The sequence below is a fragment of the Arvicanthis niloticus genome, chromosome 8 (genome assembly GCF_011762505.2).
Source record: "Arvicanthis niloticus isolate mArvNil1 chromosome 8, mArvNil1.pat.X, whole genome shotgun sequence".
Taxonomy (NCBI): domain Eukaryota; kingdom Metazoa; phylum Chordata; class Mammalia; order Rodentia; family Muridae; genus Arvicanthis; species Arvicanthis niloticus.
The window spans coordinates 62,270,756-62,298,651 of NC_047665.1; the positions used below are offsets into that span (position 1 = coordinate 62,270,756).

Below are 27,896 nucleotides of genomic sequence, written 5' to 3' on the forward strand. Positions count from 1 at the left end.
TCATTTCTTCCGCCACCAGTGAGGAGACTCTGTTCATTTTCTGTAAGCGCTCCATGGGAGTTACAGGGGTTGTACTCTCGAGACTTCATTAGCTGATCTTGGTGTCCACTATGAATTCCCAGAATTTAGGTGGAGCCCTCTCTCACGTTTTTTTCCCGTTTTCCTTCTTATCTAGGTTATCTTCTAGGGTCCCCCGTTTTGTAAGTTCATGACCTATGATGGTTCACTTTCAAGCACACATCTGTGATTTTGATGAGGTCAACTTCCAAATCTTTGGTCGAGGCAACCAACGGAGACTCAAGCCTACTTCTTTTCTAGCTTTGGGAATGAGCATCCCTGAGGTGGGGTTGGGAGACTGAAAGTCAATTCAGTGTTGTGAATATAAGCAAGGCTTCGGAAAAAATCCACAACACAAAGTCCCAAACACTGACAGTCGGCTGTCCTCCTGGCAGGACCACAAGGTCTCATGGGGCCTGACAGCTGCAAGAAGTGCTGCCGCCCCCAACCTCGTCCAGCTGCCTGCTGCCTGAAGCCATCTGGTAAGCCACAGTGGTGACCTCCTCTTGCCTCCGGTTTCTCCATGTCTTTCTCCACATTAAGACAACAGGGGCCTGCCATGTGGTGACATACTCAATGCCAGCTGGAGTCTCATCAAGCATATCCCAGCCCTGCTTCGTCCTGTTCCCACCTGTCTCTTGAACCTATGGAAGGGATGGGTGCAGCTCGATCTGCAGACTGTGTCCCTAATATGTCTGATCCTTTTAAAGACTGGACAGAATTACAATGGGAAACTCACATGTTATAGAAAATTGAACCCTGAGTGCTGGTTGTAGGGTATGATGTAATGTGCATTACCAGGGCAGAACGGCGCCTTCACACTGGCTAGGTCTTACTGGGAAATTATGTTACTGCTCTGCAGATAAGGAGGCACAGAAACACCATGATTGACAAGAGGGACAGTGGTGCTGATACTGGTGATGGGGTTCCCTGTCTTGGAGGAGTTGTCAGATTACAGAGTCAGGGTTTCAGTCCTTGCATATACTATAAAGGTGATTGGGGCAATCTATAACCAAGCTCATGATGGGGAAGCCAGGCAGGCCCTAATGCCGCTTTGTTCTGTAGTGCTGGGCATACCACCTTAACCTGTTAAGATGCCTCTTTGATAGGGATGCCATCACATAGCATGAAATCCATGCATGGGGAAAGGGGACTGGTCCCATGGCTCAGTAAACTTGTGAACATTATATGCCTTCCAGTTATACAGAGTGACTTATTTAATTACAGCCTGAAGTAGCTTGGTGTGGTCACTCCTATTGTACACATGGAGAGAGAGAGAGAGAGGCTAGCTTGGTATGAGGTTATGACCTCACAATTCACAGACCTCTCTGGTACTGTGATGAAACCCATGACTTTACCAGAATGTCACACAAAAGGGCTCCTGGTGACCAGTCTTGGCACAGAGGACAGTCACTGTATCTGAGTACCAGTGGGAATGAAAAGCCAGGAAGAATGGGGAATCTGCATCCTTGGTTCAGGAATGATGAGGGCCACCTGAGACTGAGCAGCATGGAGGAGAAGGAACAGGGGTCACGGGCAACGGTGATGCTGAGTGGTGAAGCTGAGCAAGCTCAGAGAAGCAATGTCTACTGCCTTCTCCTTTTGTGCTGTATCTATACAAATGACATCTTCCCCACTTAAGTCCCCGCTTCTGAGAAATTCATGGAAATAGGTTGAGATATCAGAGACAGCCATGAGCAGCTGCCCTCACCTCAGGGTAAGGACAGAGGGAAAGGCTGTAGATTCTTTTAGTATCAGGATGGTCCATGCTACTGATTTGTTTGCAGCTGGGTGTGGCACTGAGGGTGCCCAGCTTCTGTGTCTGGCCACTCTCCCGGTGGGTTAGAAGGCCTTAGGAAAGGGCTGGTTTGGTCATGTGGCTAAAGGATGTTTTAGTAAGATGGCTGTGGGCAAACTGTTCAGGTAGAGATGTTCAAGCTGATAAAAGGCAGAAAGCAGAGCCAGAAGGAAGGCTTTCTATATTACTAATAACATCAACACAGAGGATCTGGCGGAGACAATGTAAGAATGGTCCAGAATGAGAGACGGGGAGTGAGGGGGAACTCAGCAATTGGCGCTGGGGTTGGTTTAACAATGTGAAACAGTAAATGAAGACAGGACTGAGGGATGAATTAGGTCAGAGTTGATTCTGTCTCCAGACGGTCTACCAGCATCACAGCTTGCAAATGTAAGTCATGCCGGCATGTAAGATCTTGTAGCCTCTCCAGTCTCTTTACCATCATCTCTTTAAATGAGACAATGTTTCACTATATAGCCCAGGCTGGCCTCACTGATATCACCCAGATTGGTTTTGAATTGGGAGTCCTTGGTATAGCCTGCTCTTTATTTATAATTAATTACATTACCAAATGAAGACTAAGGCTAGGTCAGGTCAGCCTGACCTGAGGGGTGGATACTGTTCGGGCTCACAGTTTGGAGTCCAGCTCTCCGGCAGCTTCTCAGAGAAAGGTGTTTTCTGAGTATGGGTTTCATCTCACTAAAGAACTCTGTGGTATGACCTGACCTAACTACCCCATGGCAAGGTATCTTAAGTCTATTTAAATAAAGGAATAGATGATTTATTTACTGTTGGAAGTGTCTCGGCAGGGTAGGATACTAGTTCAAATATTTTAGAATGTATTTATAAGTGTGTGTTAGGCATTGTGTGTTGTGGTTACTATGGTCAACTTCCTTGGTGCTTTTTGTCTTTCCTTTCCTCCCCTTCCCTCTCCTCTCCTCTTCCCTCCCAATTTCCCCTCCTCTTCCCCCTCTCCTTCCCTCTTCCCTCTCTTCCTCTCCTTTCTCCCCTCCCTCCTCTCCCTCCTTCCTTTCCCTTCTCCCTGCCACTCCCCTTCTATTTCCTATCTCCTCTTCCCTTCTCTCCCTTCCCCTTCCTCTCCTTCCCTCCCTCCCCCTTTCTTGTGTGGGGGGCTCACACACACTAGGCAAACTTGTACCACTAAATTATATCTCAACTCCTAAAAATATTTTTTTTGAGACATGGTCTCACTAAGTTGCTGGCTTTGAGCTCACTCTGTAGTTTGGGAGGACTTCAATTTATAATCCTCCTGCCTCAGCCCTCTGAGAATCTGGGGATACGGGCCTATACCACCAGGTGTCCTGCTGTGACTATGACTTATACTATGAGCAGCTACACTGCTTTCTGAGAAGAAGAAACACCAGGGAACTGTTCCTGTTCTTGTGAGAGATCTGAGGTCAGCACAGAAGTACCCAGCAGGATTCAACACACTCCTCAGGAATGCAGGCCCTGCTCCATCCAGGTCCAACCACAAATGCCTAAATCACATGGAACTGGGTAACTCAGGGCTCTGCAGATGAACTATGACATAAAGTGACAAAGGAGACTAAATCAGGAGATAGAGAACACCTGGAGAAAGAAAGAAAACCTGCTTCTTCTGTTACCGAAGACATAATGCCCCTGTCTCTCCAACCCCTCAGACCTCCCACATCTCAGAGACAGCATTCCAACCTGGAACTTGCAATCCTCCTGCCTCAGCCTCCCAGAATCCTGGTATTATAGGTCTAAACCACTACCTGACACTGAAACCAGTTCTGAACTAAGTTACTTGACATAGTGGGGAGGAGAGGAGTCCCATGGTAGCCAAACCCTGTGCCCTTCTTGAGGAAGGGGAGGCTTGTTCCTGAGAAGGTTCTGGCATGGAGTCTTACCAGTAGGCCAGGGAGGGGTGTTCCTTCAGGGCCTGGGTGGGAAGGGCTGGCAGCTTTTTCAGGTCACTTCTCACCACCTCATTGCTGAAAGAGAACGTCAGGAAACATCACATCACCCTCGGAGAAATTAACTGCCCTGCTTCATAGGATCCGACCTGCTGAGAGCCTGACATCTGATCCCTTATGATGGCCTTTGTTTTTGTTTATGTGATACAATGTAATACAATGGAGAAAGAACACAGAGCTGAGGGTTTTTTTTCCCCCAGTGCAGAGCCAGGGATGCATATGTGGGGAGCCTTAGAACCTCTGTGCTCATAGAGACACTGTTGCATACTGGGTTCTGAGCAGCATTCCCAGCATGAATGCAGGGAAGAGAAGGACCCCATGGGGAGTGTCCCAGGAGGAGCTTCCAGGGCTCTGCAGCTGGGCTCACAGATTCAAAAAGGGCTCAGCTCAGCTCATCCCTGGAGCACCTTCTGCCTTCTTAATACACAGTGTTGATAGTCTTGGCTTAGATTCACCCCATTCTGGAAACTCTTTCATCAGTGTGATATGTAAACAATTGTTCCTTTGAACAAGCCTGCAGACTACCAAGCAAGTGGGAAGCAGATTATTTGATACTATCAGGAGGATTGATACAGCTGGTCTTGGAATCGGAATATCATCTCTCATAAATTCACACGTGCTCAGGGTTGGAAGATAGTTTAAACTCCCCTGTTTCAACCAACCTCCTTCAGATGAAGAGTCAAGCCTGATCAACCGTTGGCACTTCAAAACATTCCACCCAATAAGAGTTACAGAAATAAAGTCACCAACAGGTCTCTTAATGTTCTAAGTTTACTCTTCTGTACTAAGCTGTTCTTACAGCTATGTAGCCACAGTTCAAGGGTTATACACATCCATGTCTAATCACTTAGCAGTTCTGCAGCCCTTTATGCTAGGGGTCCCTAGCGTCTATACCCACGCTCAATTTCTAGAGCCATTACCAATATATACTTGGACGTGGTTCCAGTATCTAAATAGTGTCTCCTGCAATGGGCCCACCCCAAAAGCCCGAGGCTTATCAGCTGGGCTTGCCAGAGTTCATCTTGTGGAGACTTGTAGTAGATCCATAGCACTAACTTGGGTTGTTGGCAGCTTTTTGTGTTGTTCATATAAAGCTAGGTAAACATTGGCCACCAGGAGCCTGGACTATACCATAAAAAAGCAACAGAAAGGAGATCAACACAGAAATAGGAAAGGAGGAAAAGAGGAGGAGGAGGAGGAAGAAGAGAAGGAAGAAGAAGAGGAGGAGAAGGACTAGGAGGAGGAAGAGGAGGAAAAGGAGGAAGAGGAAGAAGAAAAGGAGGAAGAGAAGGAGAAGAGGGAGGAAGATGGGGAGAAAGAGGAGGAAGAGGAAGAGGAGAAAAAGAAGAAAGAGAAGGAAGAGGAGGAAGAAGAGGAGGAGGAGGAAGAAGAGGAAGAGAAGAGGAGGAAGAGGAAAAAGGAGGAAGAGGAAGAGAAGAAAAAGGAGGAAAAGAAGGAAGAGGAGGAAGAAGAGGAAGAGGAGGAAGAAGAAGAGAAGGAGGAAGAGGAGGGAGAGAAGGAGGGAGAGAAGGAAGAGGAAGAGGAGGAAGGAGAAGAGGAAGAGAAGTAAGAAGAGAAGAGGAAGAGAAATAAGAGAAGGAGGGAGAAAAGGAGGAGGAAGAGGAGTAAGAGGAAGAAGAGGAGGAAGAGAAGTAAGAAGAGAAGGAGGAAGAGGAAGAAAAGGAATAAGAGGAGAAGAAGGAGACAGGAATGGGACTGGGAGGCCACAGATGCAGGTGAAAAGCTCCAGGGAGGACTGGAGAGCAATCACCTTTAAACCTCTGCTGTCGACTTAAGGATCAAAAGTTCTTTGTATCTGGAGTGGAAACAACACTAGCAGTAGTGACATCAGCAGCTCCACCACCAAATGCAACTGAGGGAAACCATGTCAGAATCCATTTCATTTCAGTGGTGCCTAGGAATCATCTGGCTGTTTAGTAACATTAGAGTTGCTGGCCCTTCCAAAATTTACTAAGAAATAAGGACAGGAATGTTTATATATTCATCCTGAAGTTGCCAATCAGAAGGGGATTCTCAACTTTGAATTGTTTGACTCCATGTACCCAAGAGCTTACACCATTATAGTCTTGATAGTATGGAAAGGATTTGTCAACTACTGACCTTAAGCTAGAGACCTCCTGGCTATAAATAAAGTACCACGGGAGACAGAGATGGGATCAGATGTGGTCCTTAGCCAAAATGTGCTCACAGGTGGTAGAGGAGGAGGGGACAAGAGCATGGAGGTAGGGGGAACAGTGTGACAGGGGACTGGGAGAAGAGGGGGTGCTGATATTGGGATGTAAAGTGAATAAATGAATAAATAAATAAATAAATAAATAAATGGAAAAAAGAAAGTGAGAGATGTTCATTCAAAGATAACTGACAGTGTGAGTAGAGAAATAAAGTGATTATATTAACTTAATGCGAGAGTTTTGAGGAAATAAAGGCCTTTTTGGGTCTGGTGTAAAAACAGGGTTTGGAGATGACTCTATGTAAAAAGGGGTACAGAGGTCATGTTTAATGTCAAGGCAGGAGTGTAACCTGATTAGAAGAGCCCAGTCAGAGTGGCTGATAGGTGAGGGGACAATGGGACAGGAAAGAATTTGGAAACAGGATTTTGAGGACCTTCAATGTTAGCTTAGAAGCATCCAAGGTCCTCCAGGAGACAGTGCAAAGCCACTGGAGCTTTTGAAGTGGGAAGCCCCTGGTGTTTAGGAAAACGAGGTTATCAACTGTGGCTTAAAATTGCATACCAGGGAGGCCTAATTTAAGCCAACATTTGGTTGACGAAACACCCGAGACTCCACAGTGGTGTGCAGAGAGTCTTTTCTGCCCAGTTAACTATGAATTTACCCAAGCAGGGAGATTTGACTCCATGGCTCATCAGTGCTGAGGGTGGGTCCTTAACTATCAGAAGGCTCTCTTGCAGGGCAAGGTTTTATTTGCCGGGATATAGTCTGAGAAAACCGAGGAGCAGCATCTTCATGGAGCTGAAACCTGAGCTCAGGCACCTCCACTTGTCATATCCAAAGTACATTTGGGGAAGAGACTGAAGGACACAGAGATCGCCTTCCCTCCCAACCAGAGGTTTGTTGGCAAACAAACATCCCTGATGACAGCCACAGGCTGTACTTCCTTGCAGAGGCTTGCCATGGATTCTCTTTTCCTCCAGGGTAAGGTTACTCAGAAAAGTATATGGAGAAGTCACCAGGGCATGAAGCGCATCCAAATCCATTATACTCTGGAAGGGATCCATGACTCCCAGGCCTCTCCAGAGGATGAGTATGTAGACATATTCTGCTTGCATTTTTGAAGTTTGGAAACACCTGCAGTCACTTAGAGGTGTCCAGCCCTGTCACTCTGGCCAATATGTACAGCTGGTAATCAGAAAGCCATTCTGATGTTCTGCAGCCTGACTGTGCTTCTGACCTTAGTAGATAAGAAGAATGAGCCTTGGTAGTACCTGAATGGGAGAAGGTCACAGCAATAGGACAGGTGTCTGCTTCACCTCAAGACTCTACAAAGCTACAACCTAAAATGTGCTAAAAGCTTTCAGGTTTCTTGTCTAGGGTTGCCATATTGATGTGTCTCCAGAGTTCTGTATGCCTGGTATACACCAGCCTAAAACACACTATAACAGTTCATAGTCACATTCTACTTTTAGAAACAAAAGTTAGAAAAAATTTTCTTACAAACTAGTTGTAAAAAAATTCCCTAGTCTTATTTCTAATATCAACTTGATTGAATTAAAGAGAAATTTAGGTAGCTGCTATTGTTGCCAGTGTAGAAATGGTATTTCAATGCTTTGGTGGTTTTTCTTGGGATGGTAGGCTTAGATGATGTGCTAGTGTTTGAGTGATATACAGGAGGAAAAAAAGAGATATGACTAATGAAAAACTTGCCACATCAAAGAACAACATATTTAGCCAAGACACTAAAATAAACACAAAGTTAAGCATCAGAAAGGGTTTGATAAAACCCACCCCATGGTTTCCTTAAAAGAAAAACAATCTGGGAGGGGCTGGAGAAATGGCTCAGAGGTTAAGAGTTAAGGATGAACAGTTCTTCAGCAGAGAACCAGAGTGTGGGTCCCAGTACCCACACCAGGCAGCTAATAACCATTCCAGCTCCAGGGAATCTGATATTCTCTTCTGGCCTTCATGGACACTGCACTCATGTGCACACACATTATAAATAAAATCACAATCTTTTTTTTTTAAATCTAGAAAATAACACTATCAAGAAATCCCCCTTTGGTGAAATGAGATGTCCATACATTGAAGAAGCAGCTTGGGGCCTCTGGAGTATACTTAATGAGGAAGAACCCTCCCTGAAGAATGTTCCCTAAAACCACTGTTTGAAAGACAAATCTAGTGTAGTATAAGAGAATAAGCAGAAACTCAGAAATCGAGATATTGGAATGCTATTCTAGCACCAAACTAAATCCTTGGTATTTGATGGGCATATTATGAAGCTATGGTTCTCTGGGAAGAGAATGTGTTTCAGTAAAGTAGGAGTGTACAATCCTTTGTACACATTTCCAAAAACCACAAGGCTCCAGGAAACAAATGTTTCTTAACCTATTTGATGGTCAACCCATCTTTTAACTCAAGAGTATGTTTTACTATCTCTTCCACCCAGCGTGAACATTTATTTTCTTTCTCTTTCTCCTTTTCCTCCCTCCCTATCATTTCCCTTTTTCTTTCTTCACTCCTTCCTCCCTTCCTCCTTCCCTCTCTTCCTCCTCCTCCTGCTCTGTATCTCACCCCACCCCATGGGGGTCTAGTCTAATGTAGTTTAGGTTGGCCCCAAACTCCCTATGTCGCCAAGGTTTATCTTAAATTTACAAAAATTATTTATCTTCATTTTATACGTATAGATGGTTTGCCTATATGTCTATGTACCATATGTGCGCCTGATGCCCGTGGGGGACAAAGGAGGTATTCAATCTCCTAGAACTGGAGTTACAGATAACCATCTGTAACCGCCATGTGGGTCCTGGAAATTGAACCTGAGTTCTCTTTGAGAGCAACTGTTCTTAACTGTGGAGCCATCTCTCCAGTCTCTGACCTTGAATTAATCCTTGATCTTCTTCCCTGTTCCCCTCAAATGCTGGCATTACAGATACACACCGCCACTTCTGGCGGCATCTGGGTTCTTTGTTCAGGGAGAGTGATCTCTTTGATGGCAGTCCTGCCAGACCGAGGTGTTGATTCCCACCGGAGACCAACACTTAGTCACTTGTCTGAAATCTGAGAAATTCCGAATTGAGAGATTGTGAATCTGGAAGCATCAGGACCATCAAATGTCAGCAATTCACTGCCAGTCAGCATTTCTTTTTTCTTTGGTACAACGAACCTAGAAAACTCCATGGTAGATGAGAAATGAAGTTACAGGCTTATTACTACTGATCTTCAACAAGTGTGGAAGGAACAACTTTTCTCTTCTTTCTTCTTCTGTTCTCTGCCCTACTTTGCTGTCTGGTGATGCAAGGCAACACTGAGATTTTGCTAAATGAAAGACGGGATGTGTGTTCATGTCCTTCGCATCACAGGCTTTGCCCAGGTGTGGGACCAGGCTCAGGGAAGCTGACAGGTTAGAAGATGTCACATATATGTATGTGTGTGTGTGTGTGTGTGTGTGTGTGTAATTTTTGTCATTACTTTTGACATCTGCAGATCAAGGAAAACATCTGGGGACTCGGAGGTTATTTTCCTCCCTGGGATTCTGACTTTTGGATATGTACCATGGGCTAAGCCATAATGCTACTGACACATTCATGAGTTATTCGCCCTCCATTTCTGATGCTAGTCACCCGATTATATGAGTGTTTGTTTCACTGTGTGTCTAATATCCCTAGGCGTCAAGGAAATCCTTGTGAACTCATTTGGTTGTAAATGCACAAAATGCAAACCAAGCTAGGATTTCTTAGCCTATGATTTCAGGCAAATAATTTCTCTCAAACAGCGTGTGAGAAAGCAACTGATTCCTTCTCTACGATGTCAGCCTTTGACTTGGGAATCTCGACTCTGAAAATTTGACATGGTGTCATGACCATGAACCTCTGTGCTCGTCAGAGCTCACTGAAAGTGAGATACCAAGATTAAATCCATATTTGACAAAAGAGAGAAGCTGTCACAACACAGTGTTCCCTCCTTACTTTATATCTGAGTGCTTCCCACAGGATTTGAATGGTATTAACTTGCAAAAATAAATCAATGTGTTTTTACGCTTTGAAATGTAAATCATACCCTCAACAGCTCAAATGGATCTCTCTGCACAAAGCAAAGCTTTTTGGAAACCTTTATGACTTTTCTGTGTGTGTGTGAACTCTTCACTTCAGACTCTAAGATTCTGTTTTGAAAGCTGTCGGTGGTGTGACAGAGTCCTGCTGCTTCTCAATTACTTGTGGCTCTTGGGGTCATTTTGAAATCAAGAGAAAACACCATATGCACCCTCTTTCTTTTACAATAAGCGTATATAAGAGAGTCATATTAATTTCAATTCATTGAGAGGTATGCTTCAAGTTTAACAGATGATATCTCCCCCCTTCCCCGCCCAATTGGGAAGTTGCCATGAGGGAAGCTGAAATTTTTAAGTGTGACAGAACTGGCCAAGTTATGAAAGCTGTATCCTAAGTGTGAATTATTCCTAACATAAATGACTGTTCTGTGGTGGGGTTTTATTTTTTTCCATTTCTGTTCTAAAAAGTCTCAGCAAATCCATTTCTCTTGCTAGAGGAGGGTGATAACTATTTTCTCCTTTTATGGCAATCCCATAGTTGTGGGAGTCAGGCATGACAGTGCCTTCTTGTAATACTAGCACTCAGGAAGCTGAGGCAGGAGGATCCTGAGTTTCAGGCCGGCTTGGGCTACAGAGTAAGACCCTGTAACAACTTCCTCTGCCTCTCACCTAGATATCCATTTGTACGAAAACAGACATCAAATGATTAAAAGGCCTAATAAGGACTTATCTACAACCTCTGATTTGCAGTCGTGGTGGTTTGAATGAGAAATGTCTCCCATGGCTCATTTTGTTGAATGATTGGTCCCCAGTTAACGACACTGTTTTGGGCAGGGTGTGGGGTCTTTAGAAGGTACAGCCATACTGGAGGAAGTAGATCACTGGGGGCGGGATTTAAGGGTTTCTAGTTTTGACCCACTTCCTGTTCCCTTTTCTTGCTTCCTTGTATACAGGAAAATGTGAACCGTCAACTTCCTGATCCTGTCATCAAGCTAATACCTTCCTGCTAGGATGAGCTCTGTCTCTCTGATACCATAAAGTCAAAACCAACTACTCTTTCTTTCCTTCTTTCTCTTTCTTTCTTTCTTTCTTTCTTTCTTTCTTTCTTTCTTTCTTTCTTTCTGAAAATATATATATATGTGAATACACTGTAGCTGTCTTAGACACACCAGAAGAGGGCATCAGATCCTATTATAGGTGGTTGTGAGCCACCATGTGGTTGCTGGGAATTGAACTCAGGAATCTCTGGAAGAGCAGTCAGTGTGCTCTTAACCTCTGAGCCATCTCTCCAGCCCAAACTACTTTTTCTTAAGTTGACTTTGGTCATGGTATTTTATCATAGCAATGAATATAATAGTGTTGTCATAGAGTTATCAACACTTAATCCTGTCGACTGGACAAGAAGATAACCTTACCATGATTTGAAAGATAGCCTTTGTATATGAATGCATATATCATGTTTTAAGAATTTTTACAAAAGAGGAGATCTTTCTTGTCTTTTCCAGGAACTTCTAAATTTCTTGCTCTGGCCCACGACTTGCATTCTCTGGCTTGACGAGAAGAACCTCCAAGTCTAGGATTTTCGGAGATCAGCAAGCCCATTTTAGTTCACATTAACTACCAATAACACTTTCAAAGGGGACAGACCAGACTTTAAAAGTGGAAAGAATGGGGAAAAAAAAATCAAGAGAACATTGGTTTTTGTTCACCAAAATTTCTTTCTCTCTAGCCTAGTGACCATGTAGTCCCACAGCTTATAGGAAATAAAATATTAAAAGGTCATTATGCTCTTTGCTTTTAATTACTCCCCCAGGGACCTAAGAACACATGGCTTCTAGAAGTTAATGGGAATGTTTCAGCTGAAACTCCTCTTTGAAAAATCAGCCTCTTGTGTTAATGAAGGGCTGCTATTTGTCTCTACTGATTGAGGGATACGTGGCTCTGTTTCTAAAAGCAGGGTTTTCTTTTTGAAAAGAAATCCATGTAGAACCCTACAGATGCTATCTCTGGGACCCACTTACGGTTTCTTCCCAGTCACTAAGCATGCTACATCAGCTCAGATTCTCTCATACAGACGGGCATTTATTTGTGTACAGATGTTGCTATGGCTCGAAACTGAAATGTCCCCACAGGCTCCTGTTTTAAATGCTCAGTCCCTAGCTGGGGGGGGGGGGGTGTGCTATTTTGGATGTCTGGAAACGGGGGGGGGGTGCTATTTTGGATGTCTGGAAACTTTGAGAGTGGGATTTAGCTGAAGGAAGTAGGTTGCCTACTGGGGGAAGGTTCTAGAGGTAAATTATTCCAGGCTACTTCCTGTCTGTGTTCTGCTTCCTTTAAGCCATGATGTGGACACTTCCTCCTACCACACAAGCCCATCACCTTGATGTTCTGTACCAGGATCTGAGGCTAAACTACCATAGATTGAGCCCGTCTGAAACTGTGAGTCCAGATGAATTGGTCCACTCCTCAGTCATTTGTATAACATATTTTGGCCAGGGTAGCACAAACAGTAGTAAATGTCATATAAGCTAACCCCAGGCAGCCAGTTAAAATCTCACTTCTTTTCCTTGCTGGAACTGTGTTTCTCTGGAACGCTGAGCCTGTTAGGGCTTCCTATCTTTCCCTACCTCTGGAGTTTATGGCATTTGCTAAATTGGGAGTCCATAAACATAGTGTGGCTCAGTCTTTTTCAGTTGGCTTACGGGTTCTAACACAGCTTCTGTTGCAAGGGCTTGCTTTAGTGATTAGCATCAGTACCTCTAATCTTCTGTAACAAAGGTATTTCCAGGCCCCAGTAGACAACCCAGGGCAGCAGAGCTTTAGTGATTCCATTTTAATAAAGCTTGTTACCAAAAAGTTCTATGGAATAGATGTTTTTACTTGTCCAGATGACTCTCTCCTCACCCATACATAAAAATCACTTTACTCTAATCAGATGACAAAAAAAAAAAAAGCTAGTCTAAGGAAGACACTCAAACAACTCTCAGACGGGGTACATCTCAGTACAGGTTGTTCTGTATGGTTCTAATGGCCATCCCAAAGCAATGGCACTTAGCTTCACATTCATCAATTACATTCTAATCATTTATCTACCACGAAAAAAGAGGGGAAAAGCTAGGATAGAATTGAGATGACAGAGGAAAAGATAGCCTCTCTCATGGGTCATGGGCCCTTTTGTCATATTGTACCAATGGTTCTTTATGTCTGAATTGTTATGGGCTTGGGCATTAATGATTTATGGTGTTTCAACTTTGAAAAATGTTATCAATTGCTATCATATATCATATCATAACAATTTTTGTTATGAGACAGAGTATTACCCTCTGTAGCCCTTGTTGGCCTGGAGCACTGTATAGTTCAGGCAGACCTTACATACAGGGTGGTCCTTCAGGTTCAGTCTTCCCTGGGGTTACAGGCACGCATGCACTTTCATGACCAGTGTGAAAATAATTATTTAAAAAAATGTATCACATTTCCAGAAAGTTCCAAGAACTAATTGAAGGTGATACTGGGATGATTCTCAAGTGTAGTATAAAGAGATGGGTCAGTGAGGGTTTGAAAATAACTTTCCCTTATGATATAAATGTCTCCAAATTTAAAAAAAAAATCAAGTTATTATCCCTAATAGCTTGTTTAGTGCAATGCTGTGATATCTCCTAAGTCAGATTGGACTCTCGCTTGGAAGTTTGGATTTTCTGTAGGTTGATTCAACAGGTGTTTGCTTTGTTGGTTGGTTGGTTTTTAACAATGACTTTAGCAAGAAATGAGTATTACTTTTCTATAGTAGCTCAAGGATTTTTAAAAAAGGTATAAATAAAAGCATCTAGCTGGGCAGTGGTGGCGCACGCCTTTAATCCCAGTACTTGGGAGGCAGAGGCAGAGGCAGGTGGATTTCTGAGTTCAAGGCCAGCCTGGTCTACAGAGTGAGTTCCAGGACAGCCAGGGCTACACAGAGAAACTCTGTCTCGAAAAACAAAAAACAAAAAACAAAAAAACAAAAAAAACCAAACAAACAAACAAAAAACAAAAAAACCATCTTAAGAGGGGCTTGGGAGGTAACTCAGTAATTAAACTGCTTGCTGTGTTAAGGATGGGACCTGAGTTCAGATCCCTTTCACTCATATAAAACATAAGGAAGGTGGTATGTGTCTGTGATCCCAGCTGGGAAGAGGAGACAGGAGGATTTCGGGGATCCAGTGGCTAGTCACTCTAGCTAATCTGTGAGGTCCAGATTTAAGACTCTGTCTCAAGAGAGGAGAGCAATGTAAGAAGACATTAATATAGACCTCTTGGTTCTATATGCACATGTATGCATATATTCCACATACAAGAAGGGCTGAGCATTCAAGAAACTGGGACCCGAATAAAGCTAGTATATATATCAAGCAATATCTGCTAGTTGTCAAATGCTGACCCATAATGACTACACGATAAATCTTTGGTTTTACCCTGTGCTGGGTCCTTTCCACCTAACATTAGCTCTTGTCTTGATTGACAGCTTGGAGGCTATTCAATTGTTTTCAAACAGAAACACCACCTCTGCTCACTTCCTGAGTGGTGACACATATGAGTCAATTTTTTTTAAACCCGAACACACATCAGGAAACAAAAGGAGATTATTTGTGCTGTGCTACGGAAAATAATACAAGTGAGAAAATATTATTTTTTAGATAAGACAGTTTCCTAACCCTTTAATGATAGTATACACATTTGTCCACCCTGTGTCAAAATAATTTGGCCTTTAGGAACACGCATGGTCCACATTTCTCACTATCGTTGGCGCTGCTCACTTAACTATACCTCAGCCTTTCAGCACTGCTGACCCAATATTGCATTATCACGTTCAGTAAGAATGTTGGTTAGAGCAGTAGACACTTTTTTGGGAGGTAGGGGGAGGACCATCTCTGTGAGTTCAAGGCCAGCCTTGTCTACAGAATGAATTTTAGGATAGCCAGGGCTATGTAGAGAGACTCTGTCTCAAAACAAAACAAAATAAAACAAAAACCAGACAAACAAAAAACCCTCCCAAACCTGTAAGAAGAGAGTATGGGCATTTCTACTGACAAGTAGGAGAGATCGGCAAGATGGCCCTTCAGGCATGCGCTGAGCAAAAAGGGAGGCATAAAGAAGAACCAGAGGGGGCCGTGAGTGACACTGCAGAGTGGCTCTTGTTCAGGACTGCCTTCATATCAGTCTCTTCCTAGGAACACCATGTCAGCACTTCCAGCCTCTCTCAGCTGAACAGATAACCTCCTTTCCTTGTGCTTCAGCGAAGATGTTCCTATGATCTGCAGGTTTTTAATACCCATTCTGCAAAAGTAGAGTCAGGCCACACTTGAACTTTGAGTGTAGACATGCAGTGCTTGGGGCAGGAACGGCCTTTAGGAAGGGACAGATTGAAGGCTTTCCAGGTTGTGGAAGGCTTACTTTGACTTAAATTTTAATTTTTTTAAAATATTCATGGGCATTTTGGTTGTATATTGGTATCCCATATTAATGCAGTGCCCCTGGGGGTCAGAAAAAAGTATCTAATTCCCTGCATCTGGAGTTATAAATGGTCGTGAGTTGTCACATGGATGGTGGAAATTGAACTCAGGTCCTCTGGAAGAGAAGCAAGTATTCTTAACCACAGAGCCTTTTCTCCAGCCCCTGAGTCACTTTGACTTTTTAGTGAGGCCACTAATTTCAAAGGTCATTCAACTCTATGGTATCTTAGAATTAAGCCTTGGATCCTATGTTAAATACATAAAAGCCTTCCCCAAAGGTCTATGTTTCTAAGCTTACTTTTATCGATGTTTGTTGAGGAAAATATATTTATGACAGGTAATACTTACAAGTTAAAACTATTCACTTGCACACAGTAAGAGAACTTGCATTAACGACTAGTATCAAAAGCTAGTTGCTGCAGAACTAAGACAATTCAAATGCCAAAGCTAAAACCCCTGGTGTTCAGCAGACTGACCACGGCCAACTCCTTGTTTGAAGAATCTTCCCAGAGGTGGCCTGCAAGAGGCACACATACAAAAGGAGGCATCAAACTGTACAGTGGTGGGCACACACCTTTAACCGTATACTTGGGAGGCAGAGGCAGGCAGATCTCTATGAGTTCAAGGACAGCTTGGTCTACAGAGTGAGTTCCAGGACAGCTAGAGCTACACAGAGAAACCACGGTTTAAAAGATCAAAAAGAGAAAAGAGAAGGAGGAGAAGAAGAAGAGGAAAATGATGTGTCTTATTCGAAACTTCAAGCCTATACTACTATCTTAAGACTGGTTTTCTTAATATTTTATTATTTGTTTCTTTTTAATGTGTGTGGTTTATGGATGTATTCCTGGGGGTGTGAGAACATGTGCTTGCAGGTTTGTGGAAACCAGAGGTTGACATCAGTCCTTCATGATTGCTCTAAGCTTTATTTATTTATTTATTTTTTTTTTTAGTCTCATCTTGCACCTGTAGGTTAGTTCTGCTAGGCTGTCCAGCCAACGAGCACTGGGAAGATCCTTCTGTCTTTGTCCCCATTCCTACCCACAGTGCTGGCATTACACACGTACAATATGTGAAATGTACTGTATGTAGCTTTTTATATGCTGGACCATACAACCATGCTGAACCATGCTGACCCTTATGCTTGCACAGAGGCCCTGAGAATTCCAGAGTGTTACCAATCTCGAGCCTGCTTTAGAAAACAATATGTTATCAGGGGCTTGCTTGTCGGACGAAGCTCACCTCTGCACTCTGTGGGGTGAAGTTTATGGAGTGAGATAAACTGACCTTGCGTGAACTGTCTGGCCTTCCCTTCTCCTGGCTGCTACTTCTCTCTTTAGACAGCTGCAGCTACGAAAATCCTCTAGACAACTCTGAGCAATGAAACGCCCTTTGCACATCTTCTTTCAGCTAACACGCCAGCAGACTGCAGCTCACAAGGGGCCCTGAAAGATTGCCAGGCCTGGCTCTGCTCTTCCTCCTCCCTGGTTGTCGGTCTGTGTGGCTACATTCCCATGATCTGTGGGACAGATGGGTTTGTTTCCAGTCCACATTCCACCCTATCAGGGTGCTCTCAAAAAGAAAGACTATTTGCAGCAGGGTTCTGAGCTGGCTGATAGTGAAGTTTCATCAAACCCCTGCTGAAAGTGCAGACTTTCAACCAGTCTCCACAGAACTGCAGAAACCTTTTAAGTAGGTGGGACTTACAATTGTTTAAAAAAAAAAAAAAAAAATCCTTAGACCTAATCCCAAACTCAGGTCAGAAGAAAGGAGCAGAGAACGGACTACAAGCTATAGTTTCTACAAACTGGACAAGCTTCATCCAACAAATTCAGTAAATGGGGACTGGCCATATGCCAAGTTCAAGGTTTCTAGCTAAGACCTCTGACACCTGTTAAGTAGTGAAAATCTCTCTCTCTCTCTCTCTCTCTCTCTCTCTCTCTCTCTCTCTCTCTCCTTCTTGCCAAAGACCTAGAGAAAGGAGACCCTGAGCGCTCTTTACAGAAAACAGTCAAAGTGAGATAAAAGGACTACAATTATCCATCCTTGATTGTGTTTGTATGGCCTGTGAACTTGGAGTGGCTCTTACATTTTTAAATAAAGAAGGTGAGGGGAAGGAGAGGGAAGGGGGGGAGGCAAGAGAAAAGAAGAGAGGAAGAAAAATTCATGATACAGGAAGATTTATGTAACATTCAAATTATCTGTTCTCCCAAATAAAGCCTTATTGAAACAGAACCACACTGCTCAGTTCTCCAGACACACGAGGTTGCTTTGACACTTGGTCAAAGCGCAGTGCCTGCCATGGGGACCCTGTGACCTGGGAAAGCCAGATACGAGGTCTTTACAGAAAAAGTTTGCCAACTACTGTTTTAGATTTAAAGGTTTTCCTTTCCATTTAGCTGAGGTATTTGACTGAAACCATACACCTCAGGTCTGGTTAGGGTATATTTATAAACAAAACAAAACTCGGAGATAGCAACATGCACGGGGTAGAAATATGGTTTGTTTGTGTGTGTGTTCAGGAGTAGCCTTCTGTGTAGGCAAGTGTAGGGATAGGAAGCTGACGACAGGTGTCTTCTTTGGTCACTTTCAGTCTCTCTGTTTTGCGATCGGGTCTCTCCCTAAAGCTCAGCGCTTGGCTGACTGGCTGACTAGCGAGTCCTAGAGTTCTCTCCGTCTCTGCCTATTTCTGCCACAGCACGGGTGATATACATGAGCAGTAGGTATTGTGCTTTTTAAATAGCCACTGGGGCTTTGACCTCAAGTTCTCATGATTAAATAGCAAATGCTTTATCCCCTGAACCCTTTACCCAGATCTGATATACCTTCCTTGTGCTTGGGGCAGGGTTAGGAGTAAGGAGTAAGTGTAAGAATAAGTGTAAGCTTAAGGGTTATGGTTAGGGTAAGGGTTAGGGGTAGGGTTTGGAGTTGTGGTTGTTGATACCTTCCTTTCTTTCTCCCTCCCTCCTTCCCTCCCTCCCTCCTTCCCTCCTTCCCTCCCTCCCTCCCTCCTTCCCTCCCTCCTTCCCTCTCTTCTTCCCTTCCGTGCTGGGGATACACCTAGCCTCATATATGTTAGGCAGATATCCCACTACCGAGCCATAAGCCCCAACCCTTGGAACCCATTGACTTGATAGTCTACTTTCTTGGTCATACAGTCATTTCTTTTACAGACAGACCTTGATCCTAAACAATGGGCTATCCCAGGCTTTCTGCAGTAGATGCTGATAAAACAGAATACCTGGATGATGCCTGTCTATGCCCAGTTAGTTCTGTTGAAGGTAGCTACAATCCCCTTGCTGTGTGGGCACTGTGTTCTCCTGAGAGACTGGGGACAATCTCAGCTCTTCTGCCCTACATGCAGTGTTTAAATGAATGAATGACAAGACTCAAGCTAGCAGCTCCACAGGGTCACTCAAGCTGGACTTAGCGGTTAAGTCTATTTTTTCTCAACATAGCATCTTTCCATGGAAGGCAGATAGGTGTGCATTTCTATGCTGTTAATATTTCCCTGAAGCTCCATATCTGATAGGGATTTTCCCCATGAAAGTCAGTAGCTAAATTGAGAAGGGGGAGGGAAGGTGTATATCTGTTCTTTAGAGCTGTCAGGTTATATACAACCCAATTTACACCCCAGAAGTGATTCCTGGCTCCCCACAGACGCATGATCAACACACCAGGCCCGAGAACAATGACCATTGGAGACACTGGGCTCTATAGGTTCTCTATAGGTTCATTTAGTAAGAATAGTGTCCTCACTAACTCTGGGCATGCCTTGCCAGACTGCCTGCTCAGTTGACAGTATGACATCTGGATCTCACTAATTAATACTCTGTCCTCCTTTAAGGTACATGCAAGGCAGTTTCTTTAAATAATAATAAAAAAAAACCCAACAAATATATTTTTAAGCCAACAAGAGAACAACTTTGGGGGACTCACCTAGAGAAATCTCCTTTTGCTTCCTGTGGGAGGAAAAAAAAATGAGTGAAACATCAGTCTGTCGTTAAGAATTAAAACCAAGCCCTGCCATCATGGCTACCTCTCTGCTGGGTAAGTCAGACCAGTTTCCCTCTGTGTCACCCTGTCTGCTCAGGAATTCAATGAAAAGAAATGCTAAACCAGCGGTAGCAGAATAATCCCATAATTCCCAGCGCTTGAGAGACTCAGGCAGGAGGATTCTGAATGTGAAATTAGCCTTAGTTGCACAGTGAGACCCTGTCTGGTGGGTCAGAGTCAGGGAGAGTATAGATATGTGCTACCTGAATAAGAGGCACAATGTAAACTTCACAAAGGTGTGTAGGAGTTTATACTTCAAGTCTAACTACGTTAGGTCACACACATACTATTTCTCTCTCCTCCTCCTTCCTTCCTCCCCCTTCCCACTCCCCCCCCCTGTTTCCCCCTTTCTCCTTTAATACCTCTCTTACCTCTTTCCTCCCCTCCCCTTCCACCCTCCCTTCTTCCCGTTCGTTGAGACAGCTGCAGTCTGCCCTCTTGGCCCAGTCTCCAAAGCAGCTGGGATTATAGGTGCATGCCACAGTGCCAGGCTGCCACAGTCCACTTCTGCCACTGTGAGCTCCTTCCCGATTATACCAGACTTGTGAGTGTCACAGAGGCCATGTGTCTGTCAGGGAGTGTGGTAGGCCACCTCAGACAGAGCAGCACTCAATGAACACTTGTTAAGAGAATAACTTGTGATAGAGTTCCAACTCACTGGGCCAACATTACAGACGATACTCCTGTGCCTCTGTCTGTCTGTCTGTCTGTCTGTCTGTCTGTCTGTCTCAGGCTAATGGCCTTTACTTTGCCTTTCTGGGGGACAGGAGGTGACTTCTTCTAAGTATTCATCTGTTTTTCCCCCCAGGGTAAAAGAAGGCACCAAACTTAAAGGACTTGAGCAATGGAGTACCAAATGATTGCAGGTTAAGCACACAACTTTCCCTAAGGTCATACGATATACTGTCTGGAAATCTTGGAACGGTTCAAATCTCTGATTATGGCATGGCACCAGTATTCCTAATAGCTCCTTCCATCTTGTTGCTAGAAAAGGTTAGAAAGTTGGACAGTGGACTTGACTGCTGTATGTACATGGCAGCCACACCTCCTTGTGTGTGTGTGTGTGTGTGTGTGTGTGTGTGTAAAACAACTTACCTGTAAAATATAGGAAGCTAATTCAAACACCACTTCACTGTCAACATCAATAAGCTCCTGAAAAGAAGAAGAAGAAAAAAAACAAAACAAAGTGAGTCTCTTATTGTATCTACTTAGTTTTGAATAATTAATTAATTTAAAACTTTAAAATGAAGATCTTGTGATATAGTCCAGGCTAGCTTCAAACTCACAATCTTCCTGCCTCTGCCCCCAAGTTTGGAGATCTGAGGCATGATTCACAGCCTCACATTCCTTAGTAGTCTGCTGCTTAAACAGCTTACTTACTGCAGCTCCCATGGAAGAGACCTGGTCTTTCTTGGAAGTTTCCCAGAATCTCAAATACATTTAGAGTGTCTTTGGTTCTTTAGACAATTTCTTTGAATGACTTGGTCCTGAATAGTCCCCAAGATCTTTTCAAAGAAGCCTGTATGTCATCTTCAGATTTGGATGTGACAGTGAAGAACAGACCATGTAAAGATTTCTATAAATCTGTTCATCTTTGTAATTTTTATTTCATGTAAATGGGAGTTTTACCTCCATGTATGTCTGCATCATAATGCATGTAGAAGGAGTGTGTGTGTGTGTGTGTGTGTAAAGAGAGGAGTTGGAGAGGGAGAGAGGAAGAAGACGAAAGATAGAGTAAAGGCCAGGGAGGATGCTGGATCCCTTGGAGTGGAGTTATGGATGGCTATAAGCTGTCTATATGCATGGTACACAGACATACATATACGTGCTAGCAATTAAACCCAAGTGCTCTGGAAGAGCAGCCAGTATTCGTAATCACTCTCCAGCCCCAAACCTGCTGATCTTCTTAGTCACTGGAACACAGCTACTCAATAACCAATTATATCACTTTTGTTTTCTGAGATAAGGTCTCACTGGTCTCCTAGCCCTGGCTGGCTCAGAGCTGGCTCAGGGTTCAGAGCTGCTTCTGCCTCCCAAGTGCTGTGACTTACAGATGCACAACCATGCCCAGCCCTGCTATGGTTTTTGTTTGTTTGAATTCTGCCTTAGAACCCATAATGAGGGTTCATTGAAAGACATGTTATAATGGGATCATGACTCAATTTGAAGTTAAACAAGACAAGACTGAAAATACAGTTCCTCAGTAGCAGCAGCCATAGTTCCTCTGTGTGCTCAGAGCTCAGGGTGGCTAGTAGCTATCATGTCAACACAGATCTACAGTGTTTCTGTCTCCACAAAGGCTCTATTAGTCACTACTAGCATGGTCTCTAATTGAAATACTCTTCTATTCTTTTATATAGTCCCCAAATGGTTGTGATCTAGGGGCATAGTCTTAAAAAAAAAGTCTTGGTTTTTGAAAAAAAGAATCCATGTATGGTTTTTTTTTTTTTTTTTTGGTCAACCACAGACATAATGACACTCTAAGTAAGAACATTCCCATCAATGCCAGCATGTGTTTACTCCAGTGGTCTCATAAGATGACATTATTTAGTGATGTCACAGGCACTGTAGTTTATATAAATATACTCGATGCCTGCATAACAATAAAACCACTTACCACATCTATCAGAGTACGTTCTGCCATGAAGTGACATGGGCCTGGAGTTCCTATGTTTGTAAAACTAGCACCATTGGGGGCACTAACTGAAACATTCAAAAAAGTTGATGTGTTTATCATATACAATTTGGTGGGTTTGGAGACAGGCCCATCCACTTGAGACACCATCCCTGCAATACACATGTCCACTGCCTCCAAAGATATCTGTACTATTGTGGTATACACATGACACTGCCAACCTTCTTAATGCCTTATTATATACAGTCTGTAGTGTTAGAGACAGAGAGAAACTCAGGCCCACCACCATGCGACAATAAGATAATCCAGGACATTTTTCTTTTGTCATGACTAAGGAAAAAGTTCTGTCTTCATTTTTCCTCCCTCCCTTCCTTCTCTTTTGCTTTCTTGTATTTCAAACTGGGCATCACTCTATAGCTCAGGCTGGCCTTAAACAGATGGTAATCTTCCTGCCTCAGCCTTTCAGGTGCTGTGATGAAGGCATGAGCCACCATGCCAGGACATCTTCCTTTCTTGTTCCCTGTTATCAATAGATCTGATACCAAGTAGCTGGAAAGAGGGAAAGGCAGGAGAACCTCAGAGACTAGATAGCTTAACATCTTTTTTTTTCTTCTGAGAATGGAATCCAAAAATATGATGTGACTTGCCTCAGACCACGAGGACCTTAATGGCTGTTATTGTGCCGGAAAACCACAACTTCTCGTCTAATATACGGCCTTACTTAGGGCTTGCCCCCTTCCAAGTTAATAAGGTCTCAGTCACAGCCAGCACCCTCTCAGAACAAAATTTATAACTGGAGTTAGTGATGAAGAGTAATTTAAATTAAGAGTTATTTTGAACTACAAGCCAAACTCTGATATACGGATTTTCTAATTAGTCTGGGGGGGAGGTGTTTAAGCTTGCCCACCGCAACTCATGACAATGTATTCAAGCAGTCTGCATCCTTTGAAGAGGGGATATCCTCAAGGTCTCCGGCCAAGGAATTCCAAAGATAGATAAAGATATCGAGACTCAGCTGGAGAGAACTAACAACCGTCTAACAACCATTCTTAACGTGTAACCAGTCACAGGAGCTTAACGGCCTCTGCAATTCATCTGCCCTGTCAGAGTTGGGATGTGGGAGAATGTTTGCAATGACAGGGGGATTACCAGCTCCCGTCACATGACAGAGTACAAATGCGGTCATAGAAACCGTCCAGGGTTTCTACCATAGATCATTTCATTTCCTTTCCCACTGATCAGTTTGCTAAAGATAAAGAGCTCATGGTACTTGGAAGCACACTGGTGTGTGTGTGTGTGTGTGTGTGTGTGTGTGTGTGTGTGTGTGTGTGTGTTTGCACGTGTGAGCCCTTCTGTTACACATTTACACCCACAGTGTAGTGAATGGTCAACGGGGGGGGGGGGGGGGCTAATGGTTAACACCAGCTGGGAGGCTTATCTCATGTGTAACTCAAAATCAACCTTTGGCAGACAGCCCTGAGCAGGAGCACAGTGTCTCCTCATAATTTGATTCATTTGCTAGATGTAAGCTGTCTGTGTGGGGAAGGGGAGGTGGGGGAAGGAAGGGAGGCCTTTTGTTTGCATAGCCCACTCTGTGTAGAACCTACATTCTATGTAGGTTCTGTAGGTGATTATTACACACGGTGCTCTGCCAGCTACAGCAAAGCTCCAAGCAACAGTCATAAATGTTTGGCCTGGTTTAGGCAAGTTCTCTCTCACTACAGCTGTCCTTAGGGTGAGTGGAAATGAATATCTTTAGGGTGAGTTTTCCCCTTCCCTTCAGATGAAGAGACTATAAAACACACAGAATCAGAATGTGTCCAGGAACAGAGGAAAAGGAGCCAGGATGAGATGCCTCAGACCGTGCACACAGAGCAAGTCTGATGAAGAAGTTTGTGCCATTACTTCTTAGTTAATATTTACTGAATTTAACAATCACTGGGTGCCCTCAGAGGAGTCAATCTAGAGGGAGTACAGAAGAACTAAACTCAGAACAGTAGGAAGACAAGTTCTTGACTGTCGAGAACTTGCCTATTCTCCAAGTTTTTCTCCCTCGTATGTATTTTGTTAGATTTATTTGCAAGTAGTTCATGTGTTACATATAATTTTCAAATATATGACACTGTATCTTCTCCAAGTCTTAGTTCAGTTTCCTACAGCCTCCCTCCATAGTGATTTTTCTATCTTTTATTTTAATACACTTGCTATTTCTTTATTATAATCAATAACACCTTTTACATTTATTTCTTCCAGGTGATTATATCTTTAAGATTCTGCTGTAATGAAACAGAGCCTTTGATTTTCTGTTCACTTCCTGAGTTTCCCTGGAAAGCTGAGTTCACCACAGAGGACTAGGCAGAAGTCCTGGAGATCTTCCCACCAGGTTCCAGCTGTCATGTGACATATAAAAGATGACTCTACCTTTCCCTCAGCTGGCTTCCCAGGCAGTGGATCCCTTTGTGTGCTTGTCCAGCAGAGAAACAAACTGACCAAGATAACAAAGAGTATACAGAACTTCCATACGTTCCTGGGGCTGTGGGCTTTCCCTTGACAGAAGGCAAAATGGAGAAATGAGGGGTTGAGGAGGGGGAGAGGTAGGAGGCTCTTCAAGAAAGAGCTGTGAGTGGCTTACACCTGGCCACCTTCGAAGGCTGGTGCTGTGACATTCCTGTGGGCTTATTCTATCCTTAGCCCTGTGCTGGAGCCTCAAGGGTTCCAGCATCATCTGAGGAGGGGGCTCCTGCTGGGTCATTTCCTGAGCATGAGTCTTGCCTAGGATCCAGGGTGGTAGTAAACATGTGATGATTTTCCATTGAGAGGGGATTATTCTTTTGGCTACTGAGGCCATGATGTATGCATTTTGGGCCTCTGTTTTCCTCACTACTGAGAGAAAGGGCGTCATTCCCTTTGCTCTTTGGGAAATGATTGAGAGCAACAGAATGTGATTTTCTGTAGGTGTGTACAAGCATGCAAGCATATTCTTGGTGCAGATGGACAAGACAGACCACTTCCTTTTGCTCAGCACTGCTTTATCTAAAGTGATGAAGCAACTTCAGGAGGAGGACCCAGAGCATCCATCAGCAGCTTTACGGTGGCTATCAACTCTCCCCAGAAGATTGCCATCAGAAGATCCTGACATGCTCCAAAATATACCTTCATGCAACAGGGTTTCCTGACCCATGGTTCAGGGGCTTTGCTGGTACTTCTTATGTCCTACCAAGAATCTCAAGGGAAAGCATTCCTCTGTGGTTAGGTTGAGAAAGTCCAACTTTTCCCATACAACAAATGAGATGATTAGTGTTAACTACCATCTCAACAGAGACTAGAATTGCCTGGGAGATAGGCCTCTGGGCACGTCTGTGAGGGGCTATCTTGATTACGTTAATTGAGGTTGGAAGGTCTGTTCTGTTGATGGCGGCACCATTCCTTGGCTGGGATCCTGGACTGTGAATAGAGAAGGGGGGCTAAGAAGTTGCATGCGTTCACCCCTTTGTGTTTCTTGACTACAGGCAGGTGTGATGTGATCAGCTATCCCAAGCTTCTGCTAATCTGACTTCCCTATTATGCTGGACCAAGCCTTCGGATTGTGAGCCAGAATAAACCCTACAGTTGCCTCTGCTGGAATGTGTTATCACATCCACAGGAAAAGAAATTAAGACAATAATTAGAATGGACAACATGAGGAACAAGCATAAAAAATTGAGAATACTATTGGCAAACTCCAGTCAGAATCCCTTAGTTGGTCGCCGCAAGGGCTTGCCCAAGAAATCCTCACCCAGGTACCACCTAAAGTTCATGACCACCCTCACCCAAAACTTGAGTTCTAGTCTTAACCCTTACTCCCCAACAACCCAGAAATACCCGACACTACTGACTTTCTTCTGTTTCGGCTGCTTCACCACCAAATGTGAAGAACACATTTTCTGATCATTTTGCTGAGCTTGTTGAGACATATGTAGAGGTGAGTCAGAAACTGCAAACACACTGGAAATGCCACAAGTAATAAATGTATTCTTTCTTCTTCCTGGTATCTACAGGCAGTCGGAACCACACTTTTTTTTTTTTTTTTTTTTTTTTTGCCTCTGTTCTTTGGCATATTTTAGCACTGGTGTTAGTACTTAGCAAAATCTCTTAAAGAGATAGGCAGCACTGTGTTTATTAATCACTGTGCAGATAATGGTTGTCATTTACAGCTCTTGGAATTGGAGAGCTTACCTGCTACTTTGATTTATCTCAGTGACCAGATTAAATATTATTTTTCTTAAAGGGTGTTTTCAGAGGAGGCTAGCATTTGAATAGCTGGACTTACTATCTACCACCCAATGCCTTAAGGCTGAAAGAGAATAAAAAGTGGAAGAAAAGCGAATTTCCCTCTGTCATCCCACACTTGGAGGTGGGGGTGCTGAGCTTAGAATTTACTGTGTAGCTCAAACCAGCTTTGAACTCGTGATTCTTCTGCCTCAGCCTCTCATGTCCTGAGATTGCAGATGTGTCCCTTCCACATCCAGCTTCATTACTCACTCTGTGAATTAATACACCCCATCTCACTTTCTCCTGCCCAATGCGGGCCTCCCTGGTTCTCAGGCCTCCAGGCTGAGTCACAACTGCAACTTTTTTACACTCTACCTTGCAGGTGACACACAGGCCACAGACTTCCCAGCCTTTGGTCACCTGGGCCAGCTCCACACAGTAAGTATTCTTCTATGTTTCTCTGTGGAAAACCCTGGCCTAGGTGGTGTATAGCATCCAACTGGGGTATGAGGTCATATGTAGGTGATCTCCTTGCTACCTTCGGCGGTTGTTTGGCTACCACTCTCTGTTGCACAACTTATAATGACTATGTGGAGTTGTGTCTGGGCATGGACGGGACCTCTGCAAACTTGCAGAGTTCCTCTTCGTCAGCCCTGTGCCAGGCCTTCAGCAGTCAAGTCGTGTCATGTTTGTCTCATGATCCATGGAGGTATCTTGCCATTGCCATGGCGCCCTCCCTGCAATTTCCCTGGGGTTTCTCCTGTTAACTGCTGTCAACAGCCTACGTGGAGGTCCTAAGAACTGTTCTTCACAAAGTCTTCTATGCGCTGCCAAGATGATCAGTCCATGCGAGTTCCTTTCTGAAAGGTTGAAAAAGAAAGCTGTCTCTTGTCCCTGTTTTTATGCTCTTGGTAATGCAGGCATACACACTACATCTTCATTACCCACACTGGGAGATAAGGATGGGGGTTCATGAGGCTGCTTTTCCAAGGCTATTATTTATGTTGGTCCCTCATCTTGTGGAACTAGATTCTGGGCTTTGTTTCTTCTACCTACAGATGAGGTAACCTCACAAGTTCAATAATGAAGTTCTTTGAAGCTCTTCAATATAGACCATTTATTTCAGTAGCAACAAGAATGATAGCATTTAGATTTAAGAGGCCAACGAAACCCAAAAGTAATTACACAAGGTGCGAGTATGTGAAGCTCCAGGACCAAGGCAGATACTTAAGAGAGAAGGCTAGATGAGCCCTTTCAACACACACAGAACAGGGGCTTTTCTTTCTCCAGTTTCCCCCTCCCCATTCCTGTTCTTTCTTCTTCAGCTTTGAAACAAGATCTCATGTAGTCCAGGCTAGCCTCAACTTGCTATTTAGCTGAGGATGACCTGGAACTCCTGGTCCTCCTGCCTCCAG

General features: G+C 43.8%; 1 protein-coding gene across 9 annotated transcripts in view; it reads right to left on the reverse strand.

Moving 5' to 3' along the window:
• Frmd4a (FERM domain containing 4A) overlaps window positions 1-27,896 on the reverse strand; it is a 579,690-nt gene that overhangs the window by 81,105 nt on the left and 470,689 nt on the right. For all 9 annotated transcript variants that reach the window (XM_034509726.2, XM_034509724.2, XM_076939471.1 and 6 more), the window contains 3 exons: window positions 20,691-20,747; window positions 19,479-19,501; window positions 3,748-3,831 (listed from right to left, as the gene is read on the reverse strand). In XM_034509726.2, coding sequence (XP_034365617.1) covers window positions 3,748-3,831; window positions 19,479-19,501; window positions 20,691-20,747 — 164 coding nt within the window. The remainder of the gene's footprint in view (window positions 1-3,747; window positions 3,832-19,478; window positions 19,502-20,690; window positions 20,748-27,896) is intronic.